The sequence below is a fragment of the Telmatherina bonti genome, assembly GCF_933228915.1.
Source record: "Telmatherina bonti genome assembly, chromosome: 11".
Lineage (NCBI taxonomy): Eukaryota > Metazoa > Chordata > Actinopteri > Atheriniformes > Telmatherinidae > Telmatherina > Telmatherina bonti.
The window spans coordinates 32,147,928-32,162,692 of record NC_136629.1 but is presented as its reverse complement, the minus strand read 5'-3'; the positions used below and the strand labels follow the sequence as shown (position 1 = coordinate 32,162,692).

The window sequence follows — 14,765 nt, the reverse complement described above, 5'->3', positions numbered from 1 at the left end:
CGTAGACGACCAACGTCGCCGCCATATTGGATGGGGTCTCCGCTGTCGAGTTTTGATGCATAATCAACATAGTTACCCCACAAAACTATTTTCTGTGGAACAACGCGTATATATTACACAAAACCAAAACACTTTTCTACGCTTTTCTACTTGGCTGATGTTTGCGCTCTCTGAGTGTTTTTCTAGGCAACTTTATAAATGCGCAATTTGGACACAATACTTTATTTTCAGACTTTGTACAACTGTATCTCTACATTGATGAATTAATAAATGTAAAAAAGAAAGAGTCAACCTTAGTCAAGAGAAAGAGGCAACTATTCCCGTATTTTGTTCAATATACGGTTGCAATAACATGCAAAATATTGAAAGCAGGTCGTGTGGAATTAGATTTCACAAGGTTGAATAATAATTTATTTAATCAGATAAAATAGATTCATTAATCCAAATGCATCAATAAACAATCAAACATGTTTGTATCAAATTTATACATTTATTTATATTATAGCTACCTTATGACTTTGTTAAATAGCATTATGAAAATATTTTATCATAAAAACACGTAGTTTTTAATGTTTTACAGTGATCTGTATCATAACAATATCTCTGTCCTTTGTAACAAACCAAACTGTAAGAAAAATCAGGTAAAAATCTGTGAAATCATTGTGACTGGGGCAGCACCTTACAAAACAATGCATTGGAGAAGCATGGGAGACCCATCCAAGATGGCGACACGACGAGACGTCAGCTCGCATAGGCAGCGTGATACTGCTCGGCGTCTATGTACATATGATGTCTATGGTTGGGGGGTGGAGGGAGGAGCCACTGTAGGAATGTGTGAGGAGAGCGAGCGCGCTTTCATGGAAATTATGGGAATAGTGAACCATATATGGACACACGCACGAACACTGCAACAACAAAATACATTTAAACTATTAAACCCATTGTTGCCACGGTTACCTTGCTGAATGACCTTTATTTGTACGCAGACAGGCGTTACCTGTAAACACAAACAACATAAAAAATAAGCTGCTGTATGTGGATGGAAATGCGCAATGTGGCTTGTTTCGTGTGTGACTTGCATGTCCACGCCACAGTGAAGGTGGGACTCACATAATGGGAAAGGATGGATGGGCAAGCAGGGGGGGAGGAGTAGGAATAGGGAGGGGGCGGTCAGAGCTGCGCATCTGTAGAAGCGGAGGAGGAGGAGGAGGAGGAGGAGAGGGAGGAAGGAGAGAGACGAACAGGTCAGGATGAGTACCGCGGTAGCAGCAATGCAGGAATTGACGCTGAGGTGGGAAAAACCAAATGAGAGAGAAAGTCCGAGGGAAAAACCGACGAGGCATGAAACAGAGAGCTCAAGAGACGTGCTCCACCGCTCCAACATGGAGGCGTAGCGACAGTAGCGTGCGTTAGAGGAGATCATTTCATTGTAGCCTAGCAGCAGCATCAGCATCATCATCATCCATCCGTCCAACCTGAACGGAGAGGAGGAGAGAGGAGGAGAGATGGGCTCCCAGGTTGTGCAGACCCTGCGTCAGGGAGTCTGGGCATCTCTTACCGGGGGCTGGTACCACGACCCGGACCAGAACAAATTCAACAACTCCTGCCACCTTTATCTGTGGATATTTCTCCTGATGTTGCCCCTGTCTCTCCATCTGGTGAGTTTCTTGTTACGAGGAACGTGACGTTCAAGGCCGCGGGGGTGCTTCGAGGTGTGGGGAGCATTTTATTCACGCGCCCGTTTACTCTACAACCGACAGCTCAGCAGGAATCTGACAGTGTTGTGATGTGGCTGCTACTGAGATATAGAGGGTTGAGGGGGGAAAAGGGCACTGTCGCAGTGTATTTCCACGCATGCTGAGAGGAAACGCATGGCTGCTCCTGGATGTGACAGTGTTGGAGCAGGCAAGCATGGAAATGTGCTTTAATTATGCTCATGTTGTGGCCTTTGAGATGGTTGCAACACAGGCTGCATCACCCCTGATAAGGACTTTCTTTCTGTCTTACTTCAACTACAAAGTGCTCCAGTGGCAGTTGTCTGTTGTTTCACACAGCTGGAGGGTGGCATGAACAAAGTGAAGAGCTACAGATACCATAAACAGATGTGACAGCGTGTGCTGGGAAGAAATTGTGGGCATATTGTCTGAAAATTTTTTTGCTATTATGTGTAGTTGTTGGTGGTTTCAGTCGGTGAGCAAAAACAAACTGATTAATTTTTCAAAACAAGCTTTCATGAAGAGATGCATTCTCTCTAAAACTCACCCTCATCCAAGGCCGGATTATCCAATGGACATTATGAGCACAGGCGCAGGGGCCCACTCCCACTTGGGGCCCATGTGGGGCAAACACCAGCAGTTTGGACATGAAACAAAATGTACATAAAAGCCAGATAGTTACACCACTGTGTCTAGTGTCTTGCTATTGGTACCATCGACTGAGAGATGTTAGAAATGTTGTTTCACAGTGTCTTATTCACAGTTTTCATAATGTTGTGGGGGAAGGGGCCCCCTGCAACACTCTGGGCCCAGCAGCCTGCACATTTTTAATCCAGCCCTGCCCTCAGCACTACTGGAATGATGAAAGAGGGTTGATGAATGGTCAAATAATACCAGATATGCCACCAGGCTTTACATTTAGTATGTAAATCTGCACCTGAAGACATCCAACACAGCTAGAATTCTCCTAAAATTCTCTTCAGAGAAGCGTGACTCACATATTAGCATGATGCAGATGCTTTGTTTGTAATCTTCCTGTTCTTTGCTCTGAGCCATGCGTCAGATCAGTAAACTTCAACAGTCCACCAACACATCGAATCTGGTCTTGTCATTTGCTGAACCCGCAATGAATGCTGAAGAGAAGTTGGGCTGTCGGGAGATTTCTGCAGAAGCTTATTAGAATCTGTTAAAGCCCCTCTTCCTCTCTCCTTTGCAGGCCCTGCCTCCTACCACCATGGCTCTGAGCATCTACTGCACCTCCATCACTGTCTTCTTCATCCTCATCAAGCTGGCCAACTACCGGCTGCACCTGATGTTCGACGAGGGCGAGGCAGTGGTCCGCAACAGCCTCTCTGACCTCAGCAAAGCTCAGGAGAAAAAGAGCAATGCCTCCGACTCCTGCCTTCCCGCCAGCATCAGGTAGGAACAGTCAGAGAGTTCAAACAGAAGTAGAAAATTATGGATTTATATTCAATAACACAGTATTTTGCTCTGTGTGCCTCAAGCTGTTGCTCTGCCGGGTCAGTTATTACAAAAAACTAGGCCAGATGGATAAATCCCTAATGATACAACTTAATTATTAACATTGGAATGTACATTTAGGCCTGAGACCTTCTTTTAGAGTAAAGCCGCTCTCACAATGCTAAGTGTAACTAAGTATGAGCCTCCATTTATAGCCTCCATTGTCTTCTTGAGTCTATTTTCTGCAGTCCTCTCTCCCTTTGAGGTCAGATTAGTTGCGTGATCAAGTGTCTCAGAGTGGGCCACAGACTCTTTCAACTTCATTTCAAAAGTCGCTGAGCGGCTTTGGTGTGTGAGCGAGCTAATATCACAAAATTTCAATCAGTTGCCACACTGCACAGACACAAACAGAGAAAAACTCATCACTTTCTTTTTGGCTGTTTGTCAGATGAAACATGGAGTTTAGAAATAAGCACTATTCTGCCTTATCATGTCTACAAATGTGTTTATTTTTGTCAAACATGAGGAGCTATAAATGGGAAGTGATGTGCTGATGAATTAATTCCTGTTTTCTCATTATCTTTCCACCTCCACGTCTTTATAATCTTGTTTCTTCTTTATCTTTCACTTTTGTTTAATAGAAAGAGCAGCACAGTCCCTGACAGTGTTGCCATGACAACGTTGGCTCTGAAGCGTCCCAGTCCAGTGATCCAGGTGACAGTGAAACAGACAGAAACTGACCCAGGACTGATCGGGGTGGTGAGTGAAGACTCAGATGGACACTATTAAAAAAAAAAAAAAACGTGCGCACGGCCTGCATTATGTTCACATTTCAATCCAATTTGTTTTTATCGCTTCCGTTCAGGACTGTTCAAAGTCGGATGAGATGAAGACTGTGGAAGGTAATACAGATCTTTTTCTTTAAGTTTAAAGGAATCAGTCTGTATGAATAAAAAACACACCTAATGCAATGCTTCAATACATATATATATATATATATATATATATATATATGTATATATACTGTCTTCCTCTTCTCTAATGTGTTAAATGGTTCCTCAACCAATTTAAATAGACAACGTCCTTTTCTGCAAACACATTACTGTAGTAAATATGCTCAGACAAGCACCGAACTAGTGACGGGTCAGTTAGCCTGCCAAGACCAGCTGACCGCTTCCAGTAAATTCATGACCTAATGCACCGGTAATTACTTAGAGCAAAGTCAGCTGATTGGAAAGAGGGACATAAACACGCTGGTGCATTGCATCAGATGAAGGCTCATTTGGATAAAATTGTAATATTTGTTTTCAACAGCAGCTTTTTTCAGCTTATTTAGTGGATATAATGTAGAGTTTACAATGTGGGATTTTTATTAGGATTTATTGTGAATTAAATAAACAATTTCAGCTTTCTTTTTACTTCAGGACAGAGTGAGACTGCTGCAGAGGAGCCGCCTGCAGAGGGAGGCCTGAACCCGAGCCCTGAGCCTTCTCCAGATGATCTCTCCAGCCCTAATCCAGACCAGGACGCCCCGCTGCTGCAGGCACAGCAGAGGCCTCCGTCCCGAGCTGAAAGGGAAGAGACGTGTCTTGGATCCGCTAGCGGGTCGGGGCAAACGGATGCAGAAATTGCTGAAAGTGGAGCCGTGAGAGAAGGAGTGGACACTCAGAGCTCCTTGGCAGAGAAAGCTGGAGACCAGTCGGAGCAGGAGAGGACGGCGGAGAAAGACTCGGAGCTGGAGAGAATAGAGGAAAACGACTTGGAGGATAAAGAGAATGCAGACGGGGAGAACGCTGATGAAGGGTTACCCTCTTCCAAAGGAAGTGAAGATGAGAGTGAGGAGGGCAGTGAGGTGCAAAAAGATGCATCAGATGCCAACAACAACTCACTGGAGACTCCAAAGGACGACCAGGATGAGTTCATTGACATCCCAGATTCTCCTGAACAGGTAGGAACAGCTGACATCTAAGAGATTTAAATTAACCCTTTCATGCATGAATTAATAAAAAACAATCCAACATTTTCTTTAATACAGTATTTTACCTCTGCAGATATATGTAATGATACATTTTTTTTATTTATTAGTGATATTTGAAACTTCAAAATATTTAAAATCATTTATTTTAATATATTCTATAAAATATCTATAAAATAATATATGTATATATATATTTGGGGTGGGAAAATCAAATCAAAAAATTAAAAATCAGAAATTTTGGTTTCACAATTTTCAAATAAATGTTTTTGTTAAAAAATGGATTTTTTTTCAATTAAATAAAATTAATCCACTATAAAATTTTTGTCATTTTTATTGGTTTTATTGATCTTTTTACTTGTCTTCTTGGACATTATAGCAGCAGCATGATGTTCTGGCTACTGTGGTGTTTATTCCTCATTGAAATAAAGAAAAATGATGAGCAAAAAAAAAAAAAAAAAAAAAGTTTTATACATTTATTTTGTTTTTAATCTACAAAAATCAGCAATATCGAAGAATTGGCACCCAAAAAAAATCGGAATCGAATCGAATCGAATTGGGACAAAAGCATATCGTCGTTGCCCTAATACACACACACACACACACACACACACACACACACACACACACACACACACACACACACATATATATATATATATATATATATATATATATATATATATATATATATATATATATGTATATATATATATGTATATATATATATATATATATATATATATATATATATATATATATATATATATATATATATATGTATAGAAATCTATAAAATATAGCTGTGTCATTTTCTTTTCCTATTTATCACCAAGGCAAACTTGCATAATTACAACATGTTCAATTATACCATTTATTTATTTATTCTCCAGTGAATGGAAACATATTGGATGACTCACGAACATCCTTGAAGTGGTTTAATAACAATAATACCATCCTCATTCATGAATATGCAAGAAAAAAAGCTCGTAAATAGATGTCCACTGTAGGGCCTATATAGGCATGAAAGGGTTAATCTTGATTTCATAAAAAGTTATTATGATGAAAACACCCCCACACTCTCTTTCTCGCTTTTTTTTCTATCTCAGGTTGAGCCAGTAGAGGAGACATATTGTTCTGACGAGATTGAGGTGGTCCTGGTGGATACCTCCAGCCCTGGTACGGCATCGGCGCACCTGGATGACAGCGACACAGTGAAGATCATCATCACTATGAGCTGCGACCCGCAGACTGCCGCCCAGCTGGAAGAGAGCGTCAAGCAGAGCCTTCTGGAGAACGCACAGGTCGGACGAAACGATTCAACATCCTCCCATGTTCCCCATGAGACCCGTCTACCATCGCATATCCGTTTATTTCAAACATTTCCTCAAAATTCAGCAGGTGAAATTAAAAATGCATGTTTTCCCGCCTGCAATGCTGCATGGCTTTCTTCAAGATTTCTCTTGGAATTTGCTCTCTGTTTTTTACCGCATTGTTGCGCACTGTTCTGCCCATGAAGATGATAACATTTCTTCTTATCATCCTAATGAGTAAGAACATTTTACTCTTATTGGACCTTTAAATTAAATACCAGATATGTAGTTGGTCCTTTTCATTTGTAAATGAATTATAAATCAATTTTTTCCAACTTGTGTAAACATAAGATGATGTTTTATGTAATGTTTCTGCATAAATGTTAACAAATGCCAAACAGACTTCAACATCAGTTTCATGCAGCAGGTCATTCTCATCTTGCGTTTGGAAATGCAAATTTTGTCACCTGGCTGAGTTCCAGCGCGATGCTGTGGGTGGAAGATGTTTTAATAATGCACAGATTTATGTCGGAGGTCTTGTTACGTTTAAGGATAAGCGCATGTGACATGTCTTTGTGTGTGTTCCTTAAGGCTCAGAAGGATGCAGGAGAGTGCCACGTCAAGATCCCCGTCATCACTTTCGACTCCCCCGAGGAGGAGAAAGGGGAGGCAGAGGAAGGGGAGGAGGTGACTGGCTCGGAGGATGACCCCACACCGAAACTGCAGCAGACCACGAACCAAAGTGAAGAGTTTCATTTATGCAGAGAAACAACTAGTTCTGAGTCCACCGTGCTGGAGTGTCCCAATCCAAACCAGGAGCATCTCGGGTCGCAGATAGCGACAGACACCACGCCGAGCCCGCAGCTGACAAACGATAACAGCTCGTCAGGCATTGATGTCCACTCCCACCCTGATGACACAGACCCTCTGGACCCTAACATAGATTCACAAGGATTCCTGCGTCTACCACAAACTGTGGGTCGCTATGGGCTGGGAGGAAGGACTCACATCCGAGGTCTGAGCATGGACAGCGGGAAGGACGCTGTCCTGCTTTCAGATCGCTCACATAACACTGTATGTTTACTCTGTTTCCGTGTCTTTGTCCATTTAACGTCCATTTATCTGGATATAAAAAAGGTTAACATTTGTTTTACCTGTTGCCAGACCACCATGACCAGCTCCAAATCAGACCTGGAAGCAAAGGAGGGCCAGATTCCCAATGAATCCAACTTTTTAGAGTTTGTGTCCTTGTTGGGGTCTCTCAGCTCAAGAGGTGGAGGTTCCAGCACAAAGGAAGAAGAGGATCCAGAGAGCAAAGAGAATCAGGACGCTGAAGAAGGTGCTTAGGATTCCTGCTACCACTCCTGCTGTTTGGTCTGATAAAGCATAAACTTCCCTGCTGCCTGTTATTGTTGGTTAAGCTAGTTTACATGTTATTTAAGTGTATCCACTTACAAACACTTCAAATTAGACGATGCTTTTACATCCTATTGACTCCAAGGATGTTGAAGTCAGCAGTCAGTCACTCAGCAAAGCAGACGGGCTTGTAGAGCTTTTGATCAAGTGCTCTTAAGCCTGATTTGATGTCAGGATCTTGAGGATGTCTGTGTGTTCATGTGTGTGCTTGCATATGTGCGAGTATGTTATTTTGGTCTACTAGCAGTGCATCACTTTGCAATTTACAGTCTTTGACGTGAAGAAAATATTCAAATGGACTGCATTACTAACATTAAAAAGGCGTTAGTATAGAAAAACAGGAACTGATAAAGCATTTCTCTTTTGTTTGTGTGCAGAAAATCAGAGTGCAGCTCCCGGAGGAGATGAAACAAAACCAGATACCAACACTGACAGCAAATCAGAGAGACCCAAACCACCAACCAGTCTGCCAACCAACGCATTACAAGCGATGAAACCCACCCAAATCCCCATAGTCTCTCCTGACAGGTATGCATGCTGAAGGGGTTTCGTTTTTTTTTTTTTTTTTTTGTAAAATAGAAATATTCACCTGGATTTATACATACATGGAGCACACTAGTAGTGAATTTGTTTCCTGTCTGCAGTCCACAGACAGACAGAGAGAAGGATCCAGACTACGACTCTCTGCCTTCGCAAACATCTCAGTCTGAGAGCTCGATGCTGCAGGTCATCTGCAGACCCGAGGCTACCAACAAAGAAGAAGCCTACACCTTCCATACTGTGCACAGTAAGCCACTGATGTTAGAATTTTTAAATGCCTTATTCTTTGGTTTTTACAGACATGGGGGTCTTTGTGCAGGAGGCATACCAAAACAATGAAAAAGTGAGACTCTGTAAGGGGCTAAAGGCTTCACTGTATCACCAGCTCAAAAAGCTGGTAGATTAAATTACATTTTACTGGAACGGCTCCAAGATGTTCAGCTGTTCAGCCTTGGGTGTTTGTCAGTCAAGCTAAATGAATCCTGCATAATCCAGTTATTGCACAATGTTTTTCCAAACAGCAAAGGCCCGTCAAGCTTTAACATCCCTGTTTGTCTTGTCAGGAGACAGACCTCGCAAGCTGTACGCAGAGAGAGCCCTCAACCTGCCGCTGGGAGCGGAGCTCATCACAGGCAACATGTGGTACAAAGTCACGTTGCTGCTTCCATGATAAAGTCAGACTTGTTCTACATGTTAATATAAGCCTTCTTTGTATGCATGCATCTTCAGTGACCTGCTGTCAACTTCCTCCAACTCGGAGTGCCAGGACGGCATCGGGGGCGGTCATTCTGACTGCCCGTTCCAGCGACGCATTATCCCCGCACACAGGCTGCGGCCACGGAGGACACATCCGGAGATCTTCCAGGTGACCATCTGCACCTGCTGCACTTCCAGTTCACCTAACTTCACATGCACACATCTAACTGCTCAAATATTTTCCACCTGCTTAATTGGTCCCCAATTTAATTTGTTTTTAACTTGTCCTGTCCAGCATTAAAGGAAGCAGAATGGAGCTTTTATATATATACATATATATATATATATATATACATATACATATATATATATACATATATGTATTAGGGCAGTGACGGTATGCTTTTGTCCCAATTCGATTCGATTCAATTCTGATTTTTTTGGATGCCGATTCGATTTAAATTGTGATTCTCACAATTCTTCAATATTGCTGATTTTTGTAGATTAAAAACAAAATAAATGTATAAAACTTTTTTTTTTTTTCTCATCATTTTTCTTCATTTCAATAAGGAATAAATAGCACATTAGCCAAAACATCATGCTGCTGCTATAATGCCCAAGAAGACAAGTAAAAAGATCAATAAAACCAATAAAAATGACAACATTTTTTATAGTTGATTCATTTTATTGAATCATTTTATTGAAATTGATTTTTTTTAACCAAACAAATTGATTTGAAAACTGTAAAACCAAAATTCCAGATTTTTAATCTGAGCAAGGATAGAATGAGAACAGAAGGGAAAAGGAAAAGAAACAGAAAACAAAGAGGAAAGAGAAATACACCACAAAGAAAACATTAGGTCTCTAATCTTTAATATACCAGAAAGTTCTACGGTGCTAGGTAGAATTACATTTTCTTATTTTCCATCTTTGTTTCATAAGATCCTCCAGAACGCCGTAAAGATCAGTAACTTTTTGGTCAGTATGAAGCTTTATAGGAACTCATTTTAACTGAAGTCAGTAAATGTTACTATTAGGTTGATTTCATGTGTTTTGCATGAAATCAATTTACTGTTTTATTGTGCACATTGTTTTATTGACGGCTATAGCAAGCCTTCTTGGTCTCAAGCCTCAACAAAAACAGACGTTAGTCTAAAAGGGCTTGAATTATGGTTAAATAAATAAATGAATCCTAACAAATATGTGGAAAAAAAAAAACATAAACTCGCTCCAGCAGAACATACAGTTTAATTAACTGTACCTCAAATTATAATACAGTAAACATTGTTTTTATTGAATGTTTCCGTTACATGGTGAATAATCCGCCCACTCACAAACTGAGTCTGTCGGTCAGACTCCGACTGAGTCATTGCAGTTGTTGGAAAGAGCGCCTATAAAATCGTTCCTGTATCCGAGCAGCAGGAGCATTGCGAGCTGATGGGAACAGCCGTTGAAGCTGCAACAAGCCAGACTATTGCGTTATAACAGCAGCTCTCGTGAAAAAGATGCAGCTCTGTCTGTTTGAACATCATCGACTGTGTTTTGAATCATGCTTTAATCATCCATGTCACTCCAGCGCGGTTTTTGCCTGTGTGTGCATCAGGAGGAGGACTCTTTGGACGAATCATCGGGGACGTCCACGCAGGAGAAGCCCACCAGGAAAATTTATTACAAACTCCATCTGTTTCCTGGAAAGTGGATCAACATTTTATACGACAGACTCACCCTGCTTGCACTTCTGGACAGGTAACACCGAAAGCCAACCTGTGAGCTCTTTTTAGTGTTGAACTCCACACAGAGATGATTTAATCAATCCCAAATTTGAACCCAATTTGCTTCTAAATGTATAGATGTGACCCATCTTTCTGCTTTTGCTTGTGTTGTTTTTTTAAACAAAGAAACCAGGAAGTTTTGGAGAACCTGGTTGCCGTCTTTATGGCCTTCCTGGTATCTTTTTTGGGTTTTGTGCTTCTCAACCATGGCTGCTTCAAAGACTTCTGGGTCTTCCAGTTCTGCCTGGTCATTGCCAGCTGCCAGTACTCCCTCCTTAAGGTATGTGGATGTGTGTTATTAGCTATAGTTTAAAGCTTTAATGCATATTAAAGGTGAAGATGTGCTAGTTGTTTTTATGTTTGCACTCCCATCCCTCTCAGCTAAACTCCAACGTTTCTCTTTTCACGTTTACTCCCTCATGGTGGATCATAATGGACGTCTGTGGGTTTCATTTTCCAGAGTGTGCAGCCAGATGCAGCTTCACCAACACATGTGAGTTTCTGTCTTTATTTCTGAAAGATGAAAATTTTCCACATAAATCATTGTGTGGTACTGCAGCAGTAATGTGGCTGCAGAGGGTGGGACCTGGTAGTTGCGTCTTGTCCATCAACGAATCCTCATACAGCGAAGAAACATTTAAAACTTCCATCAAATGTCAGTCTGAAATGGGGTTGAACCAGCATATCTCTCATCCTAATCTGTATGTTTGCTTCTCCAGGGTCACAACCAGCTGGTCGCCTACAGTCGAGCGGCCTACTTCTGTATTTTTTGTGCTCTGATCTGGCTACTGGAGCAGCTGCTGAGGAATAAAGACCTGCCTGTCTCCACGCTGTATGGCGTCACCATCGTCTGCAACGATGTTCTACGCTTCTTACGAGACCTGCTTGTTGGTACGATGGAATACATTCGCACCATTAAACAAATAGACTCACAGAGGACTGTGTCTTTATGTTAATACCTGCTTGAAATAAGTATTTATATTTTACAAATACAAAAAAAATGTGTTTTGTTTGTTTTTGTGGATTGAACAGGGTTTACTTACTGCTTCCCAGTCACCTTCCTGGTGGGACTTTTCCCTCAGATCAACACCTTCACCATCTACCTACTGGAGCAGATTGACATGCACTTCTTTGGAGGAACAGGTTGATTGAAAAATGACTAAACTTGTGATTTAAGAAATATTCGTCTTGACTGATGTTTTTTTTTTTTTTTTTTTTTTTTTTTACTGAAAATGCTTGTTGCTTGTTCTCATTGTCACTCAGTGTAATATAGTTTAGTCATGTTATCTGAAATATTGTATCATATCATAATGTACTTCATTTCACGAAGATTTTTTTGGTTAGCTTGTAAAATTCATTCATTCATTTATTTTCTGTGCTGCTTACTCCAGTTCAGGGTCCCAGCAGTTAGCAGACAAGAGGCAGGGTACACCATGGACAGGACATCCTGTTAAATATGTCCTATAGATCTATTAAGTGTAACATCATGTGTAATAGTTATTTTTATATCATACATTATATTGACCCATGTGTATCTGATGCAACGTGTTGCTATCAATAACACATGAGTAACTCAGCTGACTCTACAAGCCATAGGACTCTCGCACCCTGCTCCACATCTTACTCATCTTCCTTATTCTTCCTTCTTTAGGATTATCTATCTATTTTCTTTAAAATGTTACTGGACTACAGAGTTTTTGGAAACTGAGTCAAAACCTGGCCAGAATTTGTCTGTGAATATAATAATAAATGGGCCAAAATGCAATGGTTTATGGATTCCATATTGACCAAACGCTTGAATTTGTACCAAGTACGAAATGGTCATGGACCCAAAATGGACATCTTTTCATGAGCCCATTTGGATCCATCAATCAATCAATCAAGCTTTATTTGTAGAGCACTTTCACATACCTCAAAGTAACCAAAGTGCTGTACAGGTAAAATAAAATAAATCAACATAAAATAAAGACAACATAATAGTTAAAAGACAAAATAAGACAGAAAAGACCTAGTGCTGCTGCTCTCCAGATGGAGGATGAAACTACATATCTATATCTTTGTCCCAGCACCGGCACCCGACACAATCCTGCATTAAACCTGGGCTGCAATGATCAGTGCTGCAGATAATAAACCCTTGAACTGTCCAATGAAGGAACTTTTTCATGTCATTTATCATCTAAAAATGGCAAGAAAATGAAGTAATTCTGGCTTTTTTTGTGTCTTTTTTTTCTCTAATGATTAAGTGTGTTGTCATATTTGTGTGTCTCAGCGGCTACGAGCCTCATCTCTGCGATCTACAGCATCCTCCGCAGTGTGATTGCGCTGTCTCTACTGTACGGTTTCTGCTTCGGCGCGCTCAAGGTAAGAAGCAAACAGTTAGTGGGCATGTGTGGGATGCAGTGGGATCATGTTTCACCTCTCTTCTTCCTTTTTCTGAGTATAGAACTGAACCTTTGCTTGCGGTCATCCTTCCTGTTGAACCCGCAGTGAAAAGCATGTAGATCAGTTATAAATAGGCTGCAGCAGCGAGGGAGTCTCGCTGATGGAGTTCTAGATAGTCATTCTTCACACGTGACAACAAGACTGCAGCTGAGGGGGGAAAAAAAAAGCTTTTAAACAGCAAACATCTAAAAGCAGCAGCTTTGAAAAACAGCGCATGATGGAAATGATTCACATTGATGTAAGCCTGTGCATGTGTGTGTGTGTGTGTGTGTGACTGCAGGAGCCGTGGGATGAGCAGCACACTCCTGCCTTGTTTTCTGGTTTCTGCGGCCTTCTGGTTGTGTTCTCGTATCACCTCAGCCGACAGAGCAGTGACCCATCTGTGCTGCTGTGGGTATTGTGTCGCAGAAAAACATCAACCTTTAGCATGAGGAGAAGTGGTCCTGGTTTGATTAAACATTTACATGCTTCCAAAACATTTATAGCCAGTTTATTCTTAATATTTAGTATAAAATAAGAAGAACAAAAACTTGTACTTTACTGAAGTCAAATGATATCCAGTCATCAGAAATAATGTTGGACATATAGCATAAGATTGTAAAGAAAAAAAGAAAGATCCAAACAGAATATGTTTTCTAAATGATTGCACATGTTAAAGCTTGAAGCGTAGATCTTCTTACATATTCATTTTATTCACAGGTCTCTGATCAAGTCAAAGATGATGCCCGCCCTTGTGGAAAGTGAAGAAGAGGATGAGGAGGACACAGACATTAAAGACCCGCTGCCTGAGAAGCTGCAGAGCTCCATGGTAACTACAGATTAACACACAAACGGATGTGATGCATCATTCATGCTACATGGCTGTATAATCTCAGGTGCTGGCAGGTGTGTTTACTATAAATAACTCTGGACATATAAATGCGGGTTTTCTGTATTTTTGGATTTCTCCGAGCAACTATAAATGAGTTTGTGCTCTTGTCATTCCCTCACCTGCTCCCTTAGTTCTTCTCTTCATCTCAGGTTGCAAGATTGAAATGGACAAAATGCAGATGAAATACATCATAGGGAAAGTTAAAACACTGAATTCACCATAAAGTGGACACATATTTCACAAGTTCAGAGGAACAATCAAAAATAAGTTCCTCTTTATCTTCTTGTCAGCTCTTTAGTAGGCTTGGTTGGAAAACATGTTGAGGTTAAGGAAATATGGTATGAGTAGTCTGAAGCGAAAAGACACATTGGAATAATTTTGAACACCTAATGCTAAGCTGTTAGCATTGTTACATAGAGGCTTTACCACATGCACCATAGTTGCTTAATAACAGTATTACTTTATCAGAATTCTAAAGTATAAAAAAGTAAAATATATAGAGGTGAAATGTGTTGCTGTCACTGGCACGTATACTTTAGAATAATATTGAATTATATGTATTTG

At 40.8% G+C, this 14,765-nt stretch overlaps 1 protein-coding gene across 1 annotated transcript in view; it reads left to right on the top strand.

Annotated features, from left to right (window-relative positions):
- Nucleotides 1-1,505: 1,505 nt before the first annotated feature.
- The window catches only part of pcnx2 (pecanex 2), a gene marked incomplete at both ends in the record, with an annotated part of 29,744 nt that continues 16,484 nt past the window's right edge, over nt 1,506-14,765 (top strand). Inside the window, 20 exons of the mRNA XM_079248824.1 lie at nt 1,506-1,658; nt 2,932-3,134; nt 3,818-3,935; nt 4,042-4,078; nt 4,601-5,124; nt 6,261-6,455; nt 7,056-7,538; nt 7,629-7,803; nt 8,258-8,408; nt 8,525-8,667; nt 8,984-9,062; nt 9,150-9,285; nt 10,720-10,862; nt 11,015-11,168; nt 11,349-11,381; nt 11,608-11,779; nt 11,921-12,031; nt 13,158-13,249; nt 13,611-13,720; nt 14,030-14,138. Of these exons, the coding sequence (XP_079104950.1) occupies nt 1,506-1,658; nt 2,932-3,134; nt 3,818-3,935; nt 4,042-4,078; nt 4,601-5,124; nt 6,261-6,455; nt 7,056-7,538; nt 7,629-7,803; nt 8,258-8,408; nt 8,525-8,667; nt 8,984-9,062; nt 9,150-9,285; nt 10,720-10,862; nt 11,015-11,168; nt 11,349-11,381; nt 11,608-11,779; nt 11,921-12,031; nt 13,158-13,249; nt 13,611-13,720; nt 14,030-14,138 (3,321 nt within the window). The remainder of the gene's footprint in view (nt 1,659-2,931; nt 3,135-3,817; nt 3,936-4,041; nt 4,079-4,600; nt 5,125-6,260; nt 6,456-7,055; nt 7,539-7,628; nt 7,804-8,257; nt 8,409-8,524; nt 8,668-8,983; nt 9,063-9,149; nt 9,286-10,719; nt 10,863-11,014; nt 11,169-11,348; nt 11,382-11,607; nt 11,780-11,920; nt 12,032-13,157; nt 13,250-13,610; nt 13,721-14,029; nt 14,139-14,765) is intronic.